Source organism: Haliotis cracherodii, unplaced genomic scaffold (genome assembly GCF_022045235.1).
Source record: "Haliotis cracherodii isolate W230 unplaced genomic scaffold, xgHalCrac1.p SCAF_4, whole genome shotgun sequence".
Lineage (NCBI taxonomy): Eukaryota > Metazoa > Mollusca > Gastropoda > Lepetellida > Haliotidae > Haliotis > Haliotis cracherodii.
In genome coordinates this window covers 57,447,746-57,475,548 of record NW_027266297.1, presented here as the reverse complement: position 1 = coordinate 57,475,548, position 27,803 = coordinate 57,447,746, and the positions used below count along the sequence as shown (strand labels likewise).

At 41.9% G+C, this 27,803-nt stretch overlaps 3 protein-coding genes across 6 annotated transcripts in view; 1 reads left to right on the top strand and 2 right to left on the bottom strand.

Moving 5' to 3' along the window:
- LOC139479772 (roundabout homolog 1-like) overlaps nt 1-27,803 on the bottom strand; it is a 108,622-nt gene that overhangs the window by 59,649 nt on the left and 21,170 nt on the right. Inside the window, exon 2 of one of the 4 annotated variants that reach the window (XM_071262630.1) lies at nt 11,001-11,125. The exons of 1 other annotated variant lie outside the window; for it this stretch is intronic. The gene's annotated coding sequence lies outside the window, so the exon portion shown is untranslated. Of the gene's footprint in view, nt 1-11,000; nt 11,294-26,934; nt 27,089-27,803 lie in introns of those variants that run through there. 2 more of the 4 variants (XM_071262633.1, XM_071262640.1) reach the window with 2 other exon arrangements.
- Nucleotides 13,746-14,309, bottom strand: LOC139479521 (ribosome-binding protein 1-like). The gene has a single exon (XM_071262366.1). It carries the CDS (start codon nt 14,307-14,309, stop codon nt 13,746-13,748), a length of 564 nt encoding a protein of 187 aa, XP_071118467.1.
- Nucleotides 17,046-18,290, top strand: LOC139480529 (uncharacterized). Its single transcript, XM_071263622.1, has one exon. It carries the CDS (start codon nt 17,046-17,048, stop codon nt 18,288-18,290), a length of 1,245 nt encoding a protein of 414 aa, XP_071119723.1.

Sequence of the window (27,803 nt, the reverse complement as noted above, 5' to 3'; positions counted from 1 at the left end):
CTCTAATAAGCGAGATATTTGCTAATATATTGGCTAGTGAACAATCCAAAAATGGAACCCTTCTGACTGATCAATGTACACAAGACTTATTTATTCGTGTATATTATCCACTCGTGTATAACTACGCACCCTTAATTACGGGCAAATAAATTCTGGAAAAATATATCTGTCGTGTATAAAACACACAGACTTTTCTTTTGTATCATTTCAGGCTGTCAGCATAAACCACAAAATTTACGATCTTTCAACTCTCCCACCAAAATTATATTCTGATAAGAGCCCCTTATTTCTAATTTTGAGAGCACCCTGGGCGCTTATTACATCGAATACATCATGGTCTGAGTTACCATTCATGCTTTCAGGATAGTTTTGTTTGTTGATTAACGCTGCAGAATTCCAGCTGTATCATGACAGCTGGAGAACAATCAAGTTTGGACCAGACAATGTAGTGACTGATACTGTCTTATTGTGAGCATTATGAGCAACACCATCATTGTATGATGACATACATTCAACCAAGTCACCGAGCCTGACCAACCAATCCACTTAGTTTTACGACCAGTACAGATTGCTGTAGACCTATTCTAGCCCGGAATAACCACAGTCCGACCAGCACAGATTGATGTAGACCTATTCTAGCCCGGAATACCCACGGTCCGACCAGCACAGATTGCTGTGGACCTATCCTGGCCCGGAATACCCACGGTCCGACCAGCACAGATTGCTGTGGACGTATTCCAGCCTGGAATACCCACAGTCCGACCAGCATAGATTGCTTTGGACGTATTCCAGCCTGGAATACCCTCAGTAGCACAGGTTGCCGTGGACCTATTCTAGCCCAGATACCCACGTCCGACCAGCATAGGTTGTTGTGGACCTATTCTAGCCCGGATACCCACGGTCCGACCTGTGTGGCTGCTTGTACCAGTCCGGACTGATGCCGATTTATAGTGCTAGCACACTGAGATACCATGACGCAGTTTAACATGAATACCCCACTCAGACACAGTATACTGACTCTGAGCCGACCAGTCCTTGTTTTAGCCCCTTAATGCCGAGCGCCAGACAGGGTAACAACAAGTACCATCTTTTAAGGTCTTTGGCTATGACGCGGGCGGGGATCGAACCCCGGACCGGGATCCCAAGGGGATGTCGAGGCAGGACAACACACAATGAGGCACTTACACCTCCACCGTAGTCCTCCACGCATGTCCAAGTGTTCGTCACTCTCTCTCAGCCATTCTGACCTTCCAATCACCATTCTAGTTGAACAAAATTGCAAGAGTAAAGATTTTACAAGAGAGTAGAACTCATATTACCCTCAATTATCAAGCATAATGCTATCATTTTGTCACACTATTATACACTGGACTTATTCCCTAAGCTTAATTTTGAGTTTCAAATGACTCCAAAAATAATTTACAAAATAACTCTCCAAAGAAGTCAGTGATGAGTTATTACTGATGAGGGAGACAGTAACATCGCTTCCGAAAGTAACTGCGGCAACAACTGGTTCGGTGGTATAATTATCATAACGAAATCGAGCTATAATACACTAGATAATCAAGTCATCAATATTAAAAAAATATGAAAAACTAAAGTGTTGATCCCATTGACATCAAAGTTACTGTCGCCAATGTCTTTTATACTCCTTCAACTGAAGCAAGGAAATGATGTGAAGATGAACATTACAAAAGTGTATAATTTTCAAACAAATTCCATTTCCCGAAGATGACAACTTTTCCAGATATGCAGATTCCTAGGTGCAATGATGTAATTTTATCATTTGCAATTTCCTTTCTCAATGTCAAATTTCTATCACCTTCGGAAATGAGTTCACCATCAGTGTATCAGACTTCTCCTAGGCTGCATCAGAAATCACTCTCCCCACGCAATATGGAAATACGTCTTTTTCCTTCCAAAAAGCACTCTTTCATTAAAAGCTGTCATTTTTTTTGCAACACCACAACCACCCTTTATCATCTCCTTGTGTAGAGAGTGCATTGCATGATCCACGATAATCAGTCCGTTCATTCGGGTCAAACATGGGAAAATACTAGCATTATGATGAGTTGTATGGTTGCTAGCACAGCCCATGATGAGCAGAAGTCAGGCAGAGAAAACAATCACCCATCAACTAGTGATAAGTTATTATGTGATTGTCTCAAATATTCATGAATCTGTCAACAGACCAGTTCCCCATGCTTCCTGGCTCGGTGCTATGTATTGTAAATTATGCATCAAATAGTCGCCAAGATGCAATATCTGAATGTAATATGAATAAATTGAATATTTTTTTTTCTTTTCCATTTACCAGTCGTTCAGAACTTGCAAACAATAATAACATGTTTAACTCGAACAAAATCTTGCTTGTTTGATTGATGAAGAAAATAATGGTCTGGACGTCATGTCGCAAATGATTTAAAGAACGGAAAATAATACGCTCCGAAATTGTTGCAGCTACTTATACTCTCCGCTGAGAAAACGTCTTATTTTTTCATCTAATACCACATCCAGCAAACACACAGATCCATATATATCAGGGTCCTTACAGGGGTACTGTATGGCAGGGATCCAATATTACATGTGAGGGTCCATACAGGTGTACTGTGTGGCAGGGATCCAGTATTACATGTGAGGGTCCATACAGGGGCACTGTGTGGCAGGGTTCCAGTATTACATGTGAGGGTCCATACAGGGGTACTGAGTGGCAGGGATCCAGTATTACATGTGAAGGTCCATACAGGGGTACTGTGTGGCAGGGTTCCAGTATTACATGTGAGGGTCCATACAGGGGTACTGTGTGGCAGGGATCCAGTATTTCATGTGAGGGTCCATACAGGGGTACTGTGTGGCAGGGATCCAGTATTACATGTGAGGGTCCATACAAGGGTACTGTGTGGCAGGGATCCAGTATTACATGTGAGGGTCCATATAGGAGTACTGTGTGGCAGGGATCCAGTATTACATGTGAGGGTCCATATAGGGGTACTGTGTGGCAGGGATCCAGTATTACATGTGAGGGTCCATATAGGGGTACTGTGTGGCAGGGATCCAGTATTTCATGTGAGGGTCCATACAGGGGTACTGTGTGGCAGGGATCCAGTATTACATGTGAGGGTCCATATAGGGGTGCTGTGTGGCAGGGATCCAGTATTTCATGTGAGGGTCCACACAGGGGTACTGTGTGGCAGGGATCCAGTATTACATGTGAGGGTCCATATAGGGGTACTGTGTGGCAGGGATCCAGTGTTTCATGTCAGGGTCCACACAGGGGTACTGTGTGGCAGGGATCTAGTATTACATGTGAGGGTCGTCACAGGGGTACTGTGTGGCAGGGATCCAGTATTACATGTGATGGTCCACACAGGGGTACAAACTAAAGACACATTAGAACCTCAAATATAGTTGCATCAGGGCTGACAAACTGATGGCCACTTTCTACTTAGATATATCACTTCCAATCTAACAAAACAAATTCACATGGATTCACACCACAACACAGCCAATTTAATAATAATATACTCAAGAACACACACCCAAATCAGTACTATTTGACTTAGGTACCATCGATGCGGAGCCCCACCAGTGTAGAGAAGGTCCTTGTTTACACTCCTCCTGGTGGCAAATGGTGAGATACATTCAGTATTTCCCAGGGTACCCTCCACACAATATAGATACAATCTGCCATTACTGGCTTGTCAATAGACATTTGGAAACCAAGCCGATTCTCCACAACAAATGAATTGCACAATAACATGAACTGCAATGTAAACAGGATAAATTGCATACCATTTTGTCAGCTTGAATTTGTTCTGATATTTCATGTTGTGATGCTTTACACAACTCTATATTATAGTAAAATAACAGTAGCTGGACTGTACAGTAGTCATATCTGCACTGGCATACTAGTGGTCGATAGTGTGAGCAACATTTGTCAATGGGGCACCAAGACCCACCATCAGTGAGACACTCTATCCCATTTTAGTCCGCTAATATGTTTGTTGACATCACAGCATCTTGTCGAGACCAGATCAGTGGTTCATATCACTTGGTCCATTCCCCTCAAGGCAGAACCGGCTGCTGGGGACCTAGTCAAGCCTGGCACCTAGGTGCACAGGGATCAGGTTATAATACAACAGGACCCATGGAGTGTTCATAGAGTTGACAAAAAATAGGGCACTTCAGGCCAACGAGTGATAAAATAATGGCACCATCAGAGAAAAAAAGTGGGGTCATCAGAGAAAAAAAGTGGGGTCATCAGAGAAAAAGTGGGGTCATCAGAGAAAAAAGTGGTGTTCTCTGAGAAAAAGTGGGGTCATCAGAGAAAAAAGTGGGGTCATCAGAGAAAAAAGTGGGGTCATCAAAGAAAAAGTGGGGTCATCAGAGAAAAGTGGGGTCATCAGAAAAAAGTGGGGTCATCAGAGAAAAAAGTGGTGTTCTCTGAGAAAAAAGTGGGGTCATCAGAGAAAAAAGTGGGGTCATCAGAGAAAAAAGTGGGGTCATCAAAGAAAAAGTGGGGTCATCAGAGAAAAAGTGGGTCATCAGAGAAAAAAGTGGGGTCATCAGAGAAAAAGGGGTCATCAGAGAAAAAGTGAGGTCATCAGAGAAAAAAGTGGGGTCATCAGAGAAAAAAGTGGGGTCATCAGAGAAAAAAGTGGTGTTCTCAGAGAAAAAAGTGGGGTCATCAGAGAAAAAAAGTGGGGTCATAAGAGAAAAAAAGTGGGGTCATCAGAGAAAAAAGTGGTGTTATCTGAGAAAAAGTGGGGTCATCAGAGAAAAAGTGGGGTTATCAGAGAAAAAAGTGAGGTCATCAGAGAAAAAATTAGGGTCATTTCAAAAGTGCAGCCACAAATTACTTAGAGGAGAAGTACATTTTACAATTCATTAATTTTGGTAAAAACAGCCAAGGAAATAAGCCATCTGTCAGAGATGATATTTTGCCCAAACTGATAGTGAAAACGGACCTGTAATTGACTTGCTCTTTCATTTGTTGTTTGGCTGGTTGATCTAAAATATTCATGAACGTGAGAGTCAGCTTTCAACTGTTCAATCGCAACATGCGACATGTTTTGGAGTTCTCCGTATCAGTAAAAAAATCAATAGGGTCCTAAAACTTTTGAAACTACTGGGGAACTAAATGCTAAATACCATATTTCTTTAGTATAGTGTGCACCCAATCATAATGCACACCACCCTCTCGGGGATTCAGTATTTTGGAAAAAGTGAATTTTCAAGTATTATGCGAATCATTTCCAATCAGCGATTTCAGGTAAACGAACTGGTGACAATAAACTTGGTCAATAAAAATTTGAAATTTCCTATAAAACATCACAAGACATGATTATTTACCATTTAAATTGTATTTCCTGCTCTGCCAGGCATTGTTTTATATGCAGAGATTAAGATTACCATGTGTATTTTTTCATAAACTAATCCAGAAATACTGTAAATCATGAAATTAATACGTCTCCAAAAGAATGTGACCGCTGGTCCCTAGCCAAAAATGTGATTCAATATGAATGCGACACCACCTCCTCTCAAGCATCAGCGGATTTATATCTAAAGAAAAGGCCCTCTGTCAGGAGAATCCTCTCCTTAATCGAACCTTAATTTTACATTAATTCAATCACACACCAAATAGCACCGCTGACTAGCGCTGAGTAGAGTACTTCCGCTAAAACAATACATGCGTGCTGACTCGTGACGGCCTTTGACGCAGTCGCAAAGAACAAAGACACCGTGTTGCGTGGGTGGCGTCTGCCTGGACTTGCAGGTGTGATCAGTGATGACTAACTGAGTAGAACACAGTATGTAATTAGTGTTTGAATGACACTGTTTATATACTTGTAACAAGTGCTGCCCAATAAACAGTGATGTGTTGTTTGTTTTTAGCGTATGTCTAAAGTGGTATTTCTGCTATCCAAAATGTCTTATTGTTGATATAAATGGAATGTTTAATAATGCGAGCAAAGACCACTCGCATTTTCTGCATTTTATTCAAGCTTGTGTTAATTTCAAGATTTACAGAACCAATCAGCTATATACATACTTTAATTTATGATGTATGTATCCATTCTCTGTCAAATCAAATTGGTTTCAAGGCATCAGTAGCGGTAGTGGTAATCTGACCGTGGTTGCTGTAAATAATGGTGCAATAACCGATCACTTCACACATGATTTGGCCGAAATTAATGTAAATATATTGAACGAAATTTTGAAATATAAATTAATAAAATAGATTACAAACGTAAGTCCAAATATACAGTGAACACTTTTTATAACCAGACAGTGTAATTACAACATTAATTTGCGTACTTCAGTATGGATTTGTGGACAGGCTATTTCCGTTGTTACATGCTCATGGTAAAATATTTCTTTGCATAGAGAAAAAAGTTATCAAAACGCATTACGGCGTGTATAATGCACACACCCCTCTACAAAGCTGTGGGGTTTTTTGGATAAAAAAGTGTGCACAATACTCAAGAAAATACGCTGTTTGAAATCAGAATATTATTTTGGGAAATACGTTTATAAATGAATCTCAGACAGTACATACATATCTTATACATTTTCTAAATTATCCCCCACTGTGTCGTACTTATTTTCATCCATACATACACCGATACTGCCTGTATCTGGGGCCTTGGAATCTGTCATAAGGAATTCAATTTTTTTAAGTTGTTGCAGTTTCCAACAATAAATTAAGTTTTTTTTGGTTGGGCCCACACATTTTTTAGAATAAATTTAGATAAAATACTATACACGTACACTTTGTCATATTGCATTATGTACATTGTCATATAAATCCTTTTTGTATACATATTGCCTTTTAGTATATTTATACATTGCTATAACATGATTAGTCTTACTGTATACGTTGTTATAATATATGATTAGTCTCACTGTTTACGCTGTTATAATATATGATTAGTCTTACTGTATAAGTTGTTATAATATATAATTAGTCTTAATGTTTATATGTTGTTATGTGATATGATTAGTCTTACTGTATAAACAGTGTTATAATATATTAGTCACACTGTATATACACTACTATAACATGTGATTTGTCTTACTGTATATATAATATATGATTAGTCTTACTGTATATTTATATACATTGCTATAACATATGATTAGTCTTACTGTATATCTATATACATTGCTATAATATATGATTAGTCTTACTGTATATTTATATACATTGCTATAATATATGATTAGTCTTACTGTATATTTATATACATTGCTATAATAAATGATTAGTCTTACTGTATATTTATATACATTGCTATAATATATGATTAGTCTTACTGTATATATAATATATGATTAGTCTTACTGTATATATAATATATGATAAGTCTTACTGTATATATAATATATGATTAGTCTTACTGTATATCTATATACATTGTTATAATATATGATTAGTCTTACTGTATATATAATATATGATTAGTCTTACTGTATATTTATATACATTGCTATAATATATGATTAGTCTTACTGTATATACAGAGTTATTGTACATGCTGCCATCAATTAGTACCTGGAATATTGCAGCGTTAAGCAACAAAAAACCACATGCTATTGTAAATACTTCGGCAACTCTTGCTAATCAACATCCATCTCTATAATAATAAATTGCAATCGGTAACACTTGACAAACAATGACATTGGTGTCACACGTTCGGAGAAAACTAGGCAATAAAAATGACAGGCCTCACATATCAATATCCTGGTATTTACAGAATGATAACATAACATGTTTATCATTTACAGACTCCCGCACATTTGTCACTAACCTGCAGACATCAGCTATGCCAATTACCTGTGATTCTATTACTGATCGGTCTGACACAAGCAGTGGTTGAACACCCAATGGCAGTTACAACATCGCTGATTAACACCAATACAGGCAGCGGGTCTACCTGAACAGATGGCTGTGTTATCCAACACATCCGCTACAATAATCAATAAACAACAACCCCCACGTGTGTGATAAATGGACTACAGCCCAGGTAGAGCTGGATTATCAGTAGACACAGGAAACATCTGTCAGTCGGACTAAATTACAGTTCATCACCATAGTTAGCATACATAAGGCTACACTTATGCATCTACTTGTCTACAACAGGACTATATAGTCGCATTTAAACCCCACATAAAATATTAAAATCAAAACTACCTTATCTAACAACCACCCAACACACACAGCTCCCTTAGTTTGTCCCCCACCCACTCTTGGCATTCATTCCAAATCTCAAAATTACTATATAAGCATTCCCTAAAGCCCCCCTCCTGGGTTGCACAAACTCACTTTTCCCCTTTTTGGATATACATAAAATGGCCTGGCAAGGCCCGTGTGCGACATACGCTTGCAGTCGGAAAGCGCATGTTAAATCTCCAATATAAGTAAGTAATGTTGTTGTTTGTAGACTTACTCTGTCTCCCCATGGATATCCCAGGTCAAATTTCATCCCCATGCTTGTCTTTGAAGGTGACTCCACACTCAGCAATATTTCAGCTATCTGACAGTGTCCTGTAAATAAACGAGTCTGGACCAGACAATCCAGTGATCGATATTGTAAGCAAAGATCCATGTCATCGGGTATGATGACACGTAATCGACCAAGTCACCTAGCCTGACCACCTCATCTATTTGGTCGTCACTTACAACCAGCATTGGTTGCTGGGGACAGATTCTAACCTGGAATCCCCACAAGGTTCCCTCAGGGGTTAAAAAAATAGTGTCCATAAATGAGCATGTCCCTCACTGAAAAATATTGCGCTATACAAATAGCCTTACTATTATTATTATTATTATAAGTCATAGTTCTACATAAGTCAAAGAAGACTGAATGTAATTCAAGTGAGTATTGTGGTGCATAACAAAACAAAATATTAATAATAATTAATAAAAAATTATAATCATCATCATCATCATCATCATCATCATCATCAAGCCACTGGTATCCCTCTTATCATACACACAGAGAATTACTATTTTCCCCAATTAAAAATATTACAGCCAACATTTTGACTGTTTCTTCTCTCTCACTCACTCCTGCAAAAACTTCACTAAAATAATTAGATAGCAGTTTTTCCCAAAATAAATGTAACCCCCAAAAGGAGTGTGAATATTAGTAATAAACACACAAAAAATGTGGAAATCGGCATGCTGGAGTCATATATTTAGCCACTGATTTAATATTATTGCAAATAAATACCTTAAAAAAACCCATCTTGCCTTGGGTATTTCAGGAATAAAAATATGTAAAGAAGTGATCTGGCCTTAAATCAATATTTGGATGCTATAACGGAGATAGATGCAATGCCTACATCCCCTTGTGTTAATCATTTATACATACAGTCACAGATGTGTGCATGTAAATACATGTACATCAACAAACATCGTAGTAACTTCTGACAGACTGTAATCTGTGTTTGGTGATTTGAACAATGCAATCACAAATACGGTATACTTCCTGCTTGTCAACAAGGTCCCCACATAGACAAGGAGCTTATAGCATCCAACTATCAGAATGCTTAACATAAATATTGTTGTGTCCAGCATACTTGATAACAGTGTACGTTAACAATGCATCTTGTTTAACAGTAGTGGACACCTTCCTTCTTATGCCTTCTCTTCTACAGATAATATAGAGCGTTTACCATAACTCTAACACGGTTGTTTCAAAGGACCACAATCTGTTGTTTTCATGAACTATTTACATTACGATTACATCACAAACTTCACGTTACTTCTGTGACAAGGAGATTCCTTTACTTGTTATGAGTAGATTAGAACATTCAAGAGGTAAAAATAACAATAAACAAACTATGCTTGAAGGAGTGAGTGAGTGAGTTGGGTTTAACGCCGCTTTTAACAGTATTCCAGTTATATCACGGCATGTCAGCTTAATGTGGGAGGAAAGCCTGAAGTGATGCAGGTCTCGGACGTTTACCACTTCGGTGAAACCTACGAGTACGGGTATGGTGCTGACAAACCTAGAAACATAATTGGGGCAATCCGGGATTCGAACCCCCAATCATAGGTTTCTGGCGTGCCAAAGGGACGCAACTCGGCACAGCAAATCGCAGCGCCTTAGACAACGGGGCCACCCGTGCCCCCTATGCTTGAAGGAATCTGAGGAGATTGTCCCATTAGGTACCCAAAGATTCTTGATCCACAAGAGGAATCATCACCCCGACTTTGTGATCCATGTTTTCAAAATTAAACCAGAAAACAAAAAGAGCCCAAGCTTAGAAGATAATTCCTCATATCCTGCAGCTGCGGAGACCAGAGGTGAAACGTGACAAGTCGTGGGATTTTCTACAGAAGGATGTCAATGAATTATTTTTCCCTTCCACAGATTATGTGGTTCAACATTCATTCTATTCACTATCCAGGAAACTGAAGCCCAGAAAAACACCATACCGAATTTTCACGGCCAATCTCTGCATGGATCGACTTCCATCATTTACAATGATTTATCTATACCAGCCAGGCTGGTGATAAAATCTCAAAATAACTCACAGAGAAGAATAATCCAAATAGCGTTTTCCCTTCCCAGGATTTTATCCACACCATCACCGCTCGAGAAAACAAAGAAATTGACACAAATAGCGCCATTGGCAATGTAACATGCATTCAAATCTATCTCCACAAATACTTCACACATTTCCAATAATTCTTTCACACATTTCCAATAATTCTATCACAGCACCAACAGCCAAGACTCGAGAACTGCGCCAGTCTATCACTGACTTTAGAAAAAGGACTGTACAGTGATACCAAATTGCAATTAACAAGAAATAAATGATAAAATAATAATAACTGCATTCATCACAATAGTAATGATAGTCACCAGTTTGTAATGCTGCAGAAGTTCTGTATGCTAGATCATGTGGTAAATCTAACAATGACGTACATTCAGATCTTGATGACCACTGTCACTTCAAGCTGACCACAATATACATGATATATTTACCTTCAGCTGGCCTTTCACCTGGCGGCCACTGGTCAACCACAGACTAACACATGTCCGTTGACTTCCACTGCGAAGGGCCGGCTCTTGGACAATTACTCCATGTATACTGGCCCCTCGCTATCACTCTGTAACAAACAAAGCCGAGGCAATGATCACTACTTATTTCACATTCCACCAGTGGCCTCTCAAGCCGTCACTCTCCAGAATAGAAGGGGCAGATGTGCTATCACGCTATTCCCAGTGCACCAGCATCACACGAGGTGCCCCTGCGTTCTCCCTGCTAGCCCGCAAATATTGACGGTCCAAGCGAAGATACTCGTAATCAGATCGGCATTGATCCAGGGGGATTTTATGCGAGATCAGCATAAATTACACAGCCATGCTCCCTCTGTTTGACAGTCGAGCGAGTGTGGAAGATGTAAAGGCTCCACCCGACACCTCCATCTCCCTAAAACTGACAATGGATGCAAATTAGGAAGATTGTGAGGAGCTCGGAGATTTCCTGAGCTTTCAGCAAAATTAATGTGGGTTTAAACTTGCAGCTGGAGAAGACTTGAGAATGATTCACTCCGCTGTAAGGACACTTGGGCGCTAGTTTAATTTCTCTGAGTGAGCTGATCGTTACAACCAAAATTGCTATTAAGATTTCAATGTGAAAATGAAAGCAATTTAATCAATTTAACAAAATATATCCCAGCCAAGAAACTTCTACGAAATTATTCACAAGTTGCCCTGTGTTAAAATGAAATAAATAGAACAACATTCGTGTCTCTGAAGAAAGATAAAATAAATTTTGGAGAGTGGATGTTTAAAAGTTTATAGGTATTCGGTGCAACCAGTCTGGCCCTGTTTTTAGAATGGTACCATCCCAATTGCTGGTTCTTTTTGTGTATCGAAAATTAAAACTCTAAGGTATCTCTGAAAATATTACCACCCCCTACCACCCCCCACCCCACCCCCGATAATAAATTTCTTGGGTCCTGTAAAGTAGTGAGATGGCGTAGTGTACTGTATGTTTAGATTATTACTTTAATTGCAGGACTTATACATTTGTTGTCAAAATTTTGTCATTGAATGTCACGTGTCCCTTGGAACAAAACATATTTTTTCAGCATTCTTGGTATACATTTGTGTGTGCTCATAACCTTATTTATATAAAAATGCACTGTCAGCTAGTTTCAGAACAAATCAATCCATGCTAAAATGTCCAACCGCATCAATGAAAACAGATGAATTTCGAAAATATGACTATGATAGGACACAAAGTAGTTTCTTTTTTCTCAAAACATTTTCATACCTGAAGGCGAGGCAAGAAAAGCCCCTTAAAATCACAAGACGTAATACAGAAGCTGTTATCCTCATCTGTTATCTTCCTGTACTACCAACTTCTAAGTACCAATCAAGGACTCCATTCTCACATTGTCATGGCAACAAATCAGGTCTCATTAAGGTGATCAAAGGGATTGCCTTACTGCAGGATTACCAGAACATCAATCTCAGCCCTGCTATGACAGGCCATCAAGATATATCATGTACACTGTCAGTGTTATCAGATTGCCTGTCATCAATACCCCATGTCTGAGTGGGAGATACCAGGGTAGCATGGTTACCCTTTTCTCACCCCTCCCTGGGTTCTACCCTCCTTCCTCACCCCCGGGTAGCCTGAATACCCCTACCCTCCTCACTGGTTCTACCCTCCTTCCTCACCCCCGGGTAGCCTGAATACCCCTACCCTCCTCCCTGGTTCTACCCTCCTTCCTCACCCCCGGGTAGCCTGAATACCCTTACCCTCCTTCCTCCCCCCCGGGTAGCCTGAATACCCCTACCCTCCTCCCTGGTTCTACCCTCCTTCCTCACCCCCGGGTAGCCTGAATTCCCTGCTATTTACCCAACTCCTATCCACCTGGTTTTAACATCCCCTCCCTGCCCTTATTATGCAGAGTTGCATCCCTTGGGCACTCCAGCAACCAATGATCATGGGCTTTTCTTCAACACTTCTGGCTTTTCTTCTACATTAAGCTGCCATGCCATGATATAACTGGAACACAGTTCAAAACGGAATTAAACCCAACACACCCCACTCACTCACCCTATCCACTGCCCCCCCCCGTACACCCTCATCATCCAACTGTGCAATTGATGCCTCACAGGTTACCCGGGTACCAGGTTACTCCCTTTCTGCCCATGGCTCTACCCTCTTTCCCCTTTGTGTCCATGGCTCTATCCCCCTTCCCCTTTCTGCCAATGGCTCTACCCTCCTTCCCCTTTCTGCCAATGGCTCTACCCTCTTTCTGCCCATGGCTCTATCCCCCTTCCCCTTTCTGTCCATGGCTCTATCCCCCTTCCCCTTTCTGCCCATGGCTCTATTCCCCTTCCCCTTTCTGCCCATGGCTCTATTCCCCTTCCCCTTTCTGTCCATGGCTCTATCCCCCTTCCCCTTTCTGCCCATGGCTCTATTCCCCTTCCCCTTTCTGCCCATGGCTATATCCCCCTTTCCCTTTCTGCCCCTGGCTCTATCCCCCTTCCCCTTTCTGCCCATGGCTCTACCCTCTTTCCCCTTTCTGCCCATGGCTCTATTCCCCTTTCTGCCCATGGCTCTACCCTCTTTCCCCTTTCTGCCCATGGCTCTATCCCCCTTCCTTTTCTGCCAATGGCTCTACCCTCTTTCCCCTTTCTGCCCATGGCTCTATCCCCCTTCCCTTTCTGCCAATGGCTCTACCCTCTTTCCCCTTTCTGCCCATGGCTCTATCCCCCTTCCTTTTCTGCCAATGGCTCTACCCTCTTTCCCCTTTCTGCCCATGGCTCTATCCCCCTTCCCTTTCTGCCAATGGCTCTACCCTCTTTCCCCTTTCTGCCCATGGCTCTATCCCCCTTCCCCTTTCTGCCCATGGCTCTACCCTCTTTCCCCTTTCTGCCCATGGCTCTACCCTCTTTCCCCTTTCTGCCCATGGCTCTACCCTCCTCCCCCTTTCTGCCCATGGCTCTACCCTCCTTCCCCTTTCTGCCCATGGCTCTACCCTCCTTCCCCTTTCTGCCCATGGCTCTACCCTCTTTCCCCTTTCTGCCCATGGCTCTATTCCCCTTCCCCTTTCTGCCCATGGCTCTACCCTCCTTCCCCTTTCTGTTCATGGCTCTACCCTCCTCCCCCTTTCTGCCCATGGCTCTACCCTCCTTCCCCTTTCTGCCCATGGCTCTACCCTCCTTCCCCTTTCTGCCCATGGCTCTACCCTCTTTCCCCTTTCTGCCCATGGCTCTATTCCCCTTCCCCTTTCTGCCCATGGCTCTACCCTCCTTCCCCTTTCTGTTCATGGCTCTACCCTCTTACCCTTTCTACCCATGGCTCTATCCCCCTTCCCCTTTCTGTCCATGGCTCTATCCCCCTTCCCCTTTCTGCCCATGGCTCTATTCCCCTTCCCCTTTCTGCCCATGGCTCTATTCCCCTTCCCCTTTCTGCCCATGGCTCTATCCCCCTTCCCCTTTCTGCCCATGGCTCTACCCTCTTTCCCCTTTCTGCCTGTAACAGGGATTTATTTAGCTAAGTTATGTCGTGTACATAAATGTATAATTAATCATTTTAATCTTATTTCACGTTTTAGGTATCCGGCAGACGACGATTGGTTTATATATATACAAGTTGAAATTAGTTGTCAGTCCGTCTGTCTCTTGCTTTTATGTTTACTGCACAATTCTGTGTCACAGGGCTGGTCACATTTTGGTTATAAGGGTATTTGGGTTGGTCTATTTTCATGTCATTGTCTTTGGTGTTTTAACAATAGCCCAGGCCAAGCTTCTCACTTGATTGGTCCTGTTTTCAAATATACATGTCATCCGCCATGTTACTAACCAGTCACACTATCACTGAATGAGGATTGTACACCTGCTTGATTTTTTTGCACAACTCAAAGGTTAGTTAGTATACATTTTAGTTGTTATATAAATTGTAAATTAAAGTCTAATATAAATCATATATAAAATAGGTATAAATATGTTCATGATCAACCTAGTGTAAGTATATATACAATCTACCATTTAACCTGTATGAATGTGCGTATGGTTTGTTTTCTATGTTTAATCTGGTCAATATGCTGGCTAGAAATTATTGTTTTGTAACTGTTTACTGTATGGTGTAACATTGATATATCATGAATCCTGTATTGTTGATAAAATTGTAGACTTTCATTGTGGTGGTCACTATTATGTATATATGTTTCACTTAGTATAATGGTAGCCCTTGATCAATGTATTATCGCTTATATAGGTTTACTATACGAGTTTGCTGTCGGGCTACTTGGTGCGTGGACTCACTCCCGTGTCACCCACAGGGTAGGTTTCTTTGTACAGACTCTATGGTCTGTTTCATTATTAGGCCATGTTATATTTTATAGTCTTCATGTCAACAGATACTTTGTTCATCACATGTAAACATGTAATCATATAAAGTCATTTGTGTAATGTAATACTGTGTAATACCTGTATATGATATATATGCGCATTTATGTACTTAGTTCATAATGATGATAGGTTGACCACGTGTGATTTTAAATCACGTATATTGTTTATTTTTATTATTATTACAGAGTGCCTTCTTCCACTACGCTGGAATAAACCGATTGTACCTCACAACCCGTAGCCTGTGGTTTATGTAATAACCCCCTAACACCACTATATCATGGCTGCAACAATGGAGCCCCCAGTGAGGAAATCTGTGCAACGCCAGTAGCCTATTTTGGACAGCATTCAACTGTTTGCCTCCGAGAGATGGATCTAATGTTCCATATCCGATTCCAGTCTTGAGTTAGACTTGTGCCTCATGCCGGGTGAGAACTTTGATAAGGACTATATAGTCGTGTGACTATGATGACATTATATCAGTGATTTGTGGCTTTCTATGTATCTGACACTGATCTAGATCAAACAAGTTTGAACTTTTTGTGCATTGAAAAAGTTTCTGTTTCTTCATGATAAAGAGATTGATATGCCTCATCATTTGTATATAGCAATGTTTGAGTGAAGTATAGCCATAAAGGCTTCATGCTGTTTATTCCTTGTGTTGATATGTGGTATACCTTACTTGTATTGTGATACTTAATTGTATTTACACATATATCTGCTGGCTTGTCAAAGTTGTTTTTTTTGCTTAGAACTTAAAAGAAACATTTTTTTAGTTCTATTTTTTTGTGGTTTTTATTTATAACAGGCATACATGCATGTATGTTACTACCGTGCCATTAGTAATTTGAACTAGTACCGGTACTACTATAGTATATGTAGTTTTGTGAATTTGCCTTAGTTAACCTAGGGATGGCACTTGTTTTTCTTAAGCTTAGGTAATCAAGGGACATAGATTGGTGATTGCTTGATGTGTGACTGAGTGGACTTTGAATACATTCTCAAAGTATGAATTAAATAGGAATAAATTCTTTATCACGTTGGTAGTTACTATATTTAGAACTCAAATTAGTGTTATTTGATAAAGCATATTTGATAGATTTCACATATCACTGCACCAACACTGCATTATACTAACAATACTTCCTTTGTAGTATACAGGTCATAGTTCATCAGCCATTTGTATTTTGGGCTATTCTTCAAGGATTGGTTGATATATGGTCTCTGGTGTTGTTTCTTTGAGTTCTTCGTGACACTGAATAATTTTTTGCTTATGCGTTGCGCTGCGTGGCCGCGCTGTGCCTGAAATTGCTGCTTTGCCGCGTTGTACTCTACGTTTGCTGCTTCTCGCTTAACCGCGTTGTACATCACCTTTACTGCTTTGCTTCGTTGTTGCATTGCTAGTCTACACTTTGCTTCTGATACTCGATATATTTATTAAGTACTACAAGCTCTTGACAACAGGTAGGTATTATTACTGTACCTATAGTTTTTTTACCTAGTCTATTCACTTCTCTCTCCGATACAGTGTGCATTTAAAGTGGCATTGCTACTATACTTTGGTATACCATATACCTTTTACTTCAACAACAACAGTTGTTGCTCGTTAGAGAGTTTGCATTTCACGTTTAGTGAATATTTGCGCATTCATTCATTATGGAACTCAGCAAGGAGGAACTCGGTAACATGGTGGAAGCATTCCGAAAGGCAGGACTAAACCCCAAATCTGACACACCCGAGGATTTCAAGCATTGGGTTCAAGGATTATCACAGCAGGATATAGCCCCTGTGATTAAGAAGGAGCCTGAAGGAGAGAACCCAGAATCTGATATGAAATCATCCACAGTGACCTACCATAACTTCCCTAAACTGCCTTTCTTTAGTGGAGAGCCTGGTAAGGATGCGGAGTATGACTTATGGCGCTATGAGGTGAACTGTTTATTGGACACACAGACCTATTCCAAGGGGACAATCTTACAAGCAATACGACGATCCCTAAAAGGAGAAGCAGCTTTAGCAGTGATGAAAGTGGGACCTAAGGCCACCATATCCGACATCTTATCAAAGCTTAAAAGTGCTTTTGGGACACTTAGAAGGAGCTCTGTACTTATGTCCAAGTTTTATAGTTCTTGTCAAGGAGAAAGCGAGGATGTCTCAGCATGGAGTTGTCGCTTGGAAAGGTTACTATATCAGTTAGCAGAGCAGAAGTCCATACCACCAGCTGAGCAAGATGAAATGTTGAGGACAAGATTATGGGATGGACTTAATCCATCTCTTAAAAGTCTGGCTGGATATAAGTATGAGTCAATCACAAACTTTGATGATCTCCGCCTTTGCCTCAGGGAAATGGAGTTTGATCTTCAACGAAACACAGCTGACACACCGAAGGTCAAGGCCAAACAAGCCACAGTTCATACAGCTAAAGCTGCAGTCACAGACTCATCTGGTCATGACCTTTCTGAGATTAAGTCGATGTTCAAGGAGATGTACTCTGAGTTTGCTGATATGAAGGAACGACAGCAGCACATGACCGCTCAGATACAGCAACTGCAGCCTTCTCCATTTGTCAATTACAGCCACCAAGGACCTGCAGTTACATCATTCAGAGGTGGATATAACAGACATGGAGATAGAGGTCAATATAAACAGGGTAACGAAGGTTGGTCAGATACCATTCCTGGTAAAGTATCATCTGCTCCTTCTGTGGTACCACAGCAGACTACTTCCCATTCACCCTCTACACCTTCCCCGGATCAGTCTTCTTCACAGTCTCAGGAACCAGTCTGTTGGAGGTGTGGCTACTCAGGTCACCTTGCTTATGGATGTCGGGTCAGGTTGGATCATCGCCGCAAACCTTTAAACTGGAACAGGCCTATGGGCAGGGGGGACTATCAGGCCTAGGATCACAACCCCGAGGAACACCGTTAATGGACAGATTAGTAGGACATTCCAATGAAGTTGAAATAGAGGTTGAAAGTATTTCTGTTAGAGCTTTATTGGATACTGGAGCAACTGTTTCATTTGTATCGGAATCCTTTTATGACAGTTATCTCAGTCATATACCCATACAAGCCTTAGACTGCATGTTGGACATTGAACATGCTGGAGGGTCGTCTTTGCCATATAAGGGATTCGTGGAAGTGAACATTAAGTCTGTTGGTTGTGGCATCGACAAGGATACAGATACCTCATGTTTACTCTTAGTTGTCCCTGATACCAGATACAACTGCAGGGTACCAGTCCTATTGGGAACCAATGTCCTTTTACATCTGTTGGAAGAATGCAAGGCCTTTAACGGAACAAGATTTCTTCAAAAAGGTGACTTGTACACACCATGGTATTTGACATTCAGGAATTTGGTCATACAGGATAGGGAGTTGACTAAGAATGGAGGAAAGTTAGGACTTGTCAAATCTGCAGAATACCACAGTATTTCCATACCGTCTAACAGTACAGTTACAATCAAAGGACAGTTGAGTCGTGGAATCCCATATCGTCAAGTATGTGCCCTCCTACAGGCTACAACAGTATCATCTGTATCATCTGATTTGGATATTGCACCAACTCTTGTCACTTATGATTACCACCGCCCTGAGGAAATAGAGGTACTTGTGTCCAATATCACCACACAGACAGCTGTTATACACCCCAGAGCTGTTCTTTGTGAACTACAACCTGTTACAATTGAGAGTTTATCACCTGGAACACCTGTGGACTCTGACAATTTACTGGAACAAGTGGAAGTTGAACAGGATGGATTAACAAGGGAGGAGATAGCACAGGGACTTGAACTTATCATGAAGTTTAAACATATTTTCTCCAAAAGGGATGACGATTTAGGACACTCAACTATGGTTGAACACAGGATAGACTTGCATGATGACATTCCATTTAAACAGAGACATCGTCGAATTCCACCTGGCATGTATAGTGAAGTGAAGAGCCATCTTCAAGATCTTTTGTCTGCTGGAGTTATCCGACCTTCACATAGCCCATGGGCCTCTAATGTTGTCTTGGCGAAGCGCAAGGATGGACGATTGAGACTATGTATAGATTTTCGCGAGCTCAACCGACGCACGATCAAGGACAGTTATGCACTTCCGCGAATTGAAGAACTTCTTGATTGTCTGGGAGGAATGAAATACTTCTCTGTTCTTGACATGAAAAGCGGATACCATCAGGTTGAAATGGCAGAAAAACATAAACAGAGGACTGCGTTTACAGTTGGCCCGCTAGGGTTTTATGAATATAACAGAATGCCTTTTGGATTATCGAATGCACCAGCCACGTACCAAAGACTTATGGAAAAATGTTTGGAAGGACTCCACTTGAAAATTTGCTTGATATATCTGGATGATCTCATAATCTTTTCTAAGAACTATCAGGAACATGTAGAACGGCTTGAGCTTGTTTTCAGACGTCTTCAAGAATGTGGACTTAAGCTTGCCCCGAAAAAATGCAAATTCTTCAAGACGAAGGTACGTTATGTTGGATATATCGTATCAGCAGATGGAATAGAAGCTGACCCAGACAAGATTGACAAGATCAGACATTGGCCAACACCTACCACGGCAGAGGAAATAAGACGCTTTCTTGGATTCGCCGGTTATTATCGGAAATTTGTCAAAGATTTCTCCAAGATTGCCAGACCACTATCGGACCTTCTGCCCAAGACATCTCCAAAGAAGCACAGAATAGCCAAATCAAGGACTCAACAGGAATGGTATTGGGGATCAGCACAGGAAGAAGCTTTCAACCAGTTGAAGACCTGCCTTTCTACCCCACCAGTGTTGGGATATGCTGATTTCTCCAAACCATTTGAACTGCATACGGACGCAAGTACACAAGGTCTTGGAGCTGTTTTATATCAAGAAGAGGGAGGTAAACAACGTGTGATCGCATATGCCAGCAGAGGGTTGAGTAAATCAGAAAGGAATTATTCTGCACACAAATTGGAATTCTTATGTTTGAAATGGGCCATCTCTGAAAAATTCCATGATTACCTCTATGGAAACAACTTTGTTGTACTCACGGACAATAACCCACTCACCTATGTCTTGACGACAGCTCACCTCGATGCAACGGGACACAGATGGTTGGCGGCCTTGTCAAGTTATAACTTCACCATCACCTACAGACCAGGAAAACGTAATGTAGACGCTGATGCTTTGTCCAGATTACCGAAAAGGGATGACACTGACACAGAAGAACTATCTACGGATCTAGTAAATGCAATCTGTAACAAGGTTCAGGTCTCTAGCTTGGTGGAAACCTTGTGTCTGTCTGCTGATGTTATAGGTGATGATGACTCAGAAGTATTTGATGACAAGTGCCACAACAATGCCAAGGAATGGAGTCACACTCAACGTAGAGACCCAGCTATTGCCACAATTATGGACAGTCTTGAAGTTGGACATAAACCCGACAGGACTCTATATATTGGAGACAAGGAAATGACCTCACTGTTAAAGAGCTACCATCATTTTAAGATCAAAAAATGGAGTTTTACACAGAATCACCTGTCCTAAGGACTCGGAGCAGGAACAGCTTGTATTACCTTCCAGATGTAGATCAGCAGCCCTTCGTAGCTTGCATGACAATGTCGGACACCCTGGGAGAGACAGGACATTTTCCCTGCTGAAAGAACGTTTTTTCTGGCCAGGCATGGCACGTGATGTTGACATGCATCTACAGACATGTGAACGGTGTGTCAAGAGGAAAGCAACTACAGACAGAGCCCCGTTAGTTAACATCGAGACCACCCAACCACTAGAGTTGGTTTGCATGGATTTTCTTACCTTAGAATCGTCAAAGGGAGGACATCAGTACGTGCTAGTAATCACTGATCACTTTACTAGATACGCCCAAGCTTATCCTTGCAAGAACAGCTTGCTGACGGGGTTAACCTCTTTGGTCATGTGGACAAGGCGTCCGACCTCTGATCAGAAGGTCCGTGGTTCGAATCCCATCACGGGACTCGGAAATTTTATGGCCGCTACATTGGCGCCCAACGTGGGGTTGAGCACGTTCATATCAAATTTGAGCAAAATAAGCCTCAGTACCCTACTATGCGGCCCGGGACGTGCCTTCTGTTGACGGGGGAGTATGTAGCAGGGCGTGGAGTCATCCCACAGATGACATCCTTACCTTGTCAGCTTGCTGACGGGGTTAACCTCTTTGGTCATGTGGACAAGGCGTCCGACCTCTGATCAGAAGGTCCGTGGTTCGAATCCCATCACGGGACTCGGAAATTTTATGGCCGCTACATGCCCATGGCTCTATTCCCCTTCCCCTTTCTGCCCATGGCTATATCCCCCTTTCCATTTCTGCCCCTGGCTCTATCCCCCTTCCCCTTTCTGCCCATGGCTCTACCCTCTTTCCCCTTTCTGCCCATGGCTCTATTCCCCTTTCTGCCCATGGCTCTACCCTCTTTCCCCTTTCTGCCCATGGCTCTATCCCCCTTCCCTTTCTGCCAATGGCTCTACCCTCTTTCCCTTTCTGCCCATGGCTCTACCCTCCTTCCCCTTTCTGTTCATGGCTCTACCCTCTTACCCTTTCTGCCCATGGCTCTATCCCCCTTCCCCTTTCTGTCCATGGCTCTATCCCCCTTCCCCTTTCTGCCCATGGCTCTATTCCCCTTCCCCTTTCTGCCCCTGGCTCTATCCCCCTTCCCCTTTCTGCCCATGGCTCTACCCTCTTTCCCCTTTCTGCCCATGGCTCTATCCCCCTTCCCTTTCTGCCAATGGCTCTACCCTCTTTCCCCTTTCTGCCCATGGCTCTATTCCCCTTCCCCTTTCTGCCCATGGCTCTACCCTCTTTCCCCTTTCTGCCCATGGCTCTACCCTCCTCCCCCTTTCTGCCCATGGCTCTACCCTCCTTCCCCTTTCTGCCCATGGCTCTACCCTCTTTCCCCTTTCTGCCAATGGCTCTCTCCCCTTCCCCTTTCTGCCATTGGCTCTACCCTCTTTCCCCTTTCTGCCCATGGCTCTATCCCCCTTCCCCTTTCTGCCCATGGCTCTATCCCCCTTTCTGTCCATGGCTCTACCCTTCTTCCCCTTTCTTCCAATGGCTCTACCCTCCTTCCCCTTTCTGCCCATGGCTCTACTCTCCCTCCCCCCCCCCCCCACCCCCTTTCAAGTGTCATACCCATCCCATGAAAGTTTATGAATATGTAATGGTTTGTGACAGCTGAGGAAACAAAGCAATCAACGGTCAAAGATTTAATTAATTAATTCACTCACCTCCCTCATCTCCATCTTATATTCCCATGTCAAGCCATCCCTGACACATGCAAACAATATGTAAATTACTTATCCAAGTACCCACAATTCCATTCCCACAGTAACCCCCCTCCCTAACCCCTCCAAGTATTACAAACTCTGACATCCCCCACCCCTCCTCTCACAGTTACCCCCACCCAACATCTACTCCCAGTTTGGCCAGATTGCATCACAAACATGGAGCAAAGCAATTGTAATATCAGATCACAGCTGACAGAGTATGAGCTGTGCCTCTTGTGATGAAATTGTGATATCCAATCAGATCGCTGTTCTTATTTCAAATGGCTGCACAAAGATGGCGACTATCATAGACAAACCTCGTCTATCAGATAATGATGAGATTTGCGATTTCATCACTGACAAACAAAATGACAGATTACACTTAATACTGCTGCATTTCATTCTTACAAGAGGCTTACAGACTACACAGTACCAAGGAACACTGCACATCAAGGTAACATGATGCACTCAAAAATCATAGCATCTAAAAATAGCACTGCATGTCAGTCATTGTAATAAGCGTTCAGTAGAACAATGAGTCTGCCCTCAAATATATTAATCATACAAAGGCACTAAATACTTGGGCAAGTTAAAATCTTGGAAAGACTCAAAAAATACTTGTCTTTGCTTAATTGTTGGAATAATTACGTTGCATATTCGATACACGATGGCTATGGCCATAGTAGTTGACCATGTTTTTGTTCCTTTCTCAAAATATAAGACATTCAGACCTTGTACATTTGCCCATGTCTCTGCCGATCTGTGGAAGTATCTACCAACGGATCAGAAGTCTTCTTTATCACTCTTTCAGTTCAAGTGTCTCTGAACCTCTTCAGGAGTTTTGACTTTAGGTGAGGCAATGTGAAATGGGGTTTAACGTCACATCCAAGATTATTGCACTTATATAGCGATGTGCATGCACGTGTGTGTGAGGCTGCTTGTACTAGTCCAGACTGATGCCGATTTTTATAGTGTTAGCCCACTGAGATACCATGCCACATGAATACCCTACTCAGACACAGTATACTCCGAGCCGACCAGTCCTTGTTTTAGACCCTTAATGCCTAGTGCCAGACAGGGTAACAACCAGTATCATCTTTTTACATCCTTTGGTATGACGGGGCTGGGGATCGAACCCCAGACCTTCCACTCTCCGGGCAGACGCTCTACCACTAGACCACAGAGACGGTCTGTTTTGACTTAAGACTATGCATGTTTCTATTTGTTGCTCAGTGAGCATACGTTGTATGGAGTTAAACATGGTACAAGCAACATCATTATTATCAAAAAAACATTAATCGTTCATAATGGCGGTTTATTTCAAATGTCACATAAGTGAAGGTAGCTGTCTGACGAGGCAGTTTGAGATAACGAAAACACATTCACATGTTTTTTATTCAGCATTCTGGTCATATATTATTTCAAAGTTGAGTCTGTGGCCATCCAGCAGAATTGTCTTGAGGATGGAAGTTGGTGAATGGTTCCACTCATCTTTAACAGTATTTCAGTTATATTTGCTTGTTTGTTGTTTAATGCCGCACTCAGCAATATTCCAGCTGTATGACAGCATTCTGTACATAATTGAGTCTAGACCAGACAATCCAGTGAATGACATGAGCATCGATCCACGCAATTGGTTGCCGAAGACCTATTCTACCCCGGATCTTCACAGGTCCTTAGTCATATCATGGTCTGCCATCTGTATGGGGAGTAATAAGCCCAAAGTGATGCAGGCTGTATTAGTGGTAAAACCCATGAGCACTAATACGGTACTGACATATATGGGCAAAGAACGGAATCAAGGCCACAAACCTTCATGGCATGCCTAAGGGAGGCAACCCTGCACGGATGAAGATCAGTTGTTGTTTTTCTGATGTGCTATGTCTTTTGGTATATTTGGAGACTTTTTCAGTCATAAACTCCCCATGTCGTTGACTTTCACAACCACACATTAGCTTTGTTTTCACAGGTTTTAATGCTTAACACACTCACTTACTGATACACACAATTGATGATGACATCAGTATTTTGAGTGCACAGAGAACCCAGATCTTTGTATTAAGTTATTTACCAAGTTATTCACCCAGATTCACAGATGGGGCAACACTGTGGCTCCACAGTTTCATAGAGAGTTTCTGTATGCTGTGTTACCTTTCTGATACAGAGCAACAACCTTTTTAATCTATTCCCATGAATCTATTTTTAGCCAATCACCATGTTAGGATGTCCTTTTTCACACTGGGTAGGGTAATAAATGTCAGTTCTTTTATTTTTTAATATCAGTTTAAACAAGTAAACACGGAAATCTTGCACCTAACCCTCAATTCCACACTTAACTACTGCACCACAACAAGCCACGACTAATCACAGTACTCTCACAATTGTATGAAATGACCTATCTTGAGAAACTGATGTTACTGTTGGTTAAAACAGCTCAACTGTTTGTAGCAGTTTGTTTCTCTGGGTGTAAGCATTTCATTGACTTGCAACAATTCACATGCATGAGTGAGTGAGTGAGCATGGTTTTACGCCCCTTTTAGCAATATTCCAGCAATATCACGACGGGGGACACCAGAAATGGGCATCACACATCATACCAATGTCAGGAATCGAACCCAGGTCTTCGGCATGACGAGCGAACGCTTTAACCACTAGGCTACCCGACCGCCCCCAACATGCATGAACACACATACATACTGTGATGAAAGCACACACATTATCTCAGGAGTGAGTGAGTATGGTTTTTATGCCGATTTAAGCAATATCATGGCGGGAGTCACCAGAAATGGGCTTCACACATTGTACCCATGTCGGGAATCGAACCCGTGTCTTCAGCATGACGAGCGAACACTTTAACCACTAGGCTACCCGACGGCCCCATTATTTCAGGAAGGTAGTGAGTGAGTGAGTGAGTATGGTTTTACGCCGCTTTTAGAAATATTCCAGCAATATCACAGCGGGGGACACCAGAAATGGGCTTCACACATTGTACCCATGTCGGGAATCAAACCCGGGTCTTCAGCGTGACGAGCGAACGCTTTAACCACTAGGCTACCCGACCGCCCCAGGAAGGTAGTGACATGGACCACGAATGCTCACGCTGACAATGACAACCTTTGACAATGAACTCCTGTGGGCTGAGTGTTGCAAACACATGGACAGACATGGTGACAGACATGGTGACAGACCGTGTCCTAACCTTGCACCCACACCACCCACCAGTATCAAGCCTCCACTGCCCAGGTAATGCATGCAAGGTCAAAGGTCATGAACTGTGCCACCTGGGTAACTGCATAATAAGTTGTAGATATGCTATCAAGCAAAGCCTCAGCTGGTATCGGCATCCACTGTGTTATGCAAGTACCATTATTAGCGGGGTAAACCAATGTCTCTCCTTAAGCCTGTGTGATAGTTTACCAGTTTGAAGTTAACAGGTTTATCAGTACCCAATCAGTGATAGAAAATACATAACACTGTTAATGATTAACTAATTGAGCAGCTTTGTGGAGAGCAGAAGATGATGCAGTTCATGATAATAAATGTAAAACCATGGCAACTGAATTGTTTTATCAGGAGTATACTGCAGTCTGAACATAGGCTTTGATCACATTAGTGCTGATCTTAAACAATTTTCCTTCAACCACATTGTCATATGGGTAACATTACTCACAATGAACACCAATAATATGCATTATGTGGTTGAATGAGAGTGAGTGGGTGGGTGGGTCGTTGTTTGTTGTTTAACGCCACACTCGGCAATATTCCAGCTACATGACTGCGGTCTGTAAATAATCGAGTCTGCACCAGACAATCCAGTGATTGACATCATGAGCATCGATCCTCGCAATTGGGATTATTTACAGACCGCCATCATATAGCTGGAATATTGCTGAGTGCGCCATTAAACAACAAACAAACAAACAAACAAAACTAAAATGATAGAAGCCTTAGTGTATTAGCTATGTGACATGTGACGAGTTGACGATCATCAGCCATAATCATATCGTGTATTTCCGCGGCCCACCTCTGAACAGTGGCAAAGGAAGGAGCGTCATCCATTAAAGTTGCTACCATGTCTGCATGGAAGATTGTTGGAGCCCTTTCAGATACTTATGACAGTGCAGCAGTCTGGGTCAGTCTAGAGGGAAAATATAAATGCTAATTCTCCATCTAGTGCAGAATGCTTATGTTGTTACTTCTAAGGCGATGATCTCTTTAAAAGAGGTTTGCAGATTTTTGTTGTTAAAAAGAAAACAGTTACCTACCTAATTCTTGTGGTTGTAACTTTCTATTCTCCTAATCCAGGCAAATAAAATAAATTCAAGCTGTTCTTATTTTATTTTCAGATTGTGGCTCTTGGATCCAGTCAGTCAAATCTGTAAACTGAAAACTAAGAAAGTGTTGCCACAGTTGTGTCGAGTTAAAGGCGAGTCTCTCTTGAACATGAGTACATGAGTACCTGTACATAAATCAGCCCATTCAGACAGCCAATTCCAGCCTACACTGTACACTGTGTCCAGGCAAACTCAGTACATTGTTCTGTCAACATCCTTGCCCTACCTTTGTGTGTGATGAGGAAGCCAGCCCCTCCAGCACTGCAAGCAGGACCTACAGCTACAGGGATCGGCACTTCCTACTGTCACGTCAATCACTGTTGGACTGACAGTCCCAGTGTACCAGTATGTTCACAAACGCTTTATTCTGAGAATATGTGATTTACTAAAAGGAGTGTCAGGATCATGCAGGATTCCTAACTGAGTGCCCTTGACAGACAAACTCAGGAAAACAATTAGCTTTGGTGACACTTTACATTGCTTACTGAGCTCAAACTCTAGTATATCGTTTAAGCTAGGTGAACATAGTTGAACAAGGTGAATACTGTCATGTGTCAAAGTGAATAATGTCATGTGACCAGGTGAATACTGTCATGTGTCAAGGTGAATACTGTCATGTTCCAAGGTGAATACTGTCATGTGTCAAGGTGAATACTGTCATATGTCAAAGTAAATACTGTCATGTTCCAACGTGAATACTGTCATGTGTCAAGGTGAATACTGTCATATGTCAAGGTGAATACTGTCATGTGATAAGGTGAATACTGTCATGTGTCAAGGTGAATACTGTCATGTGACCA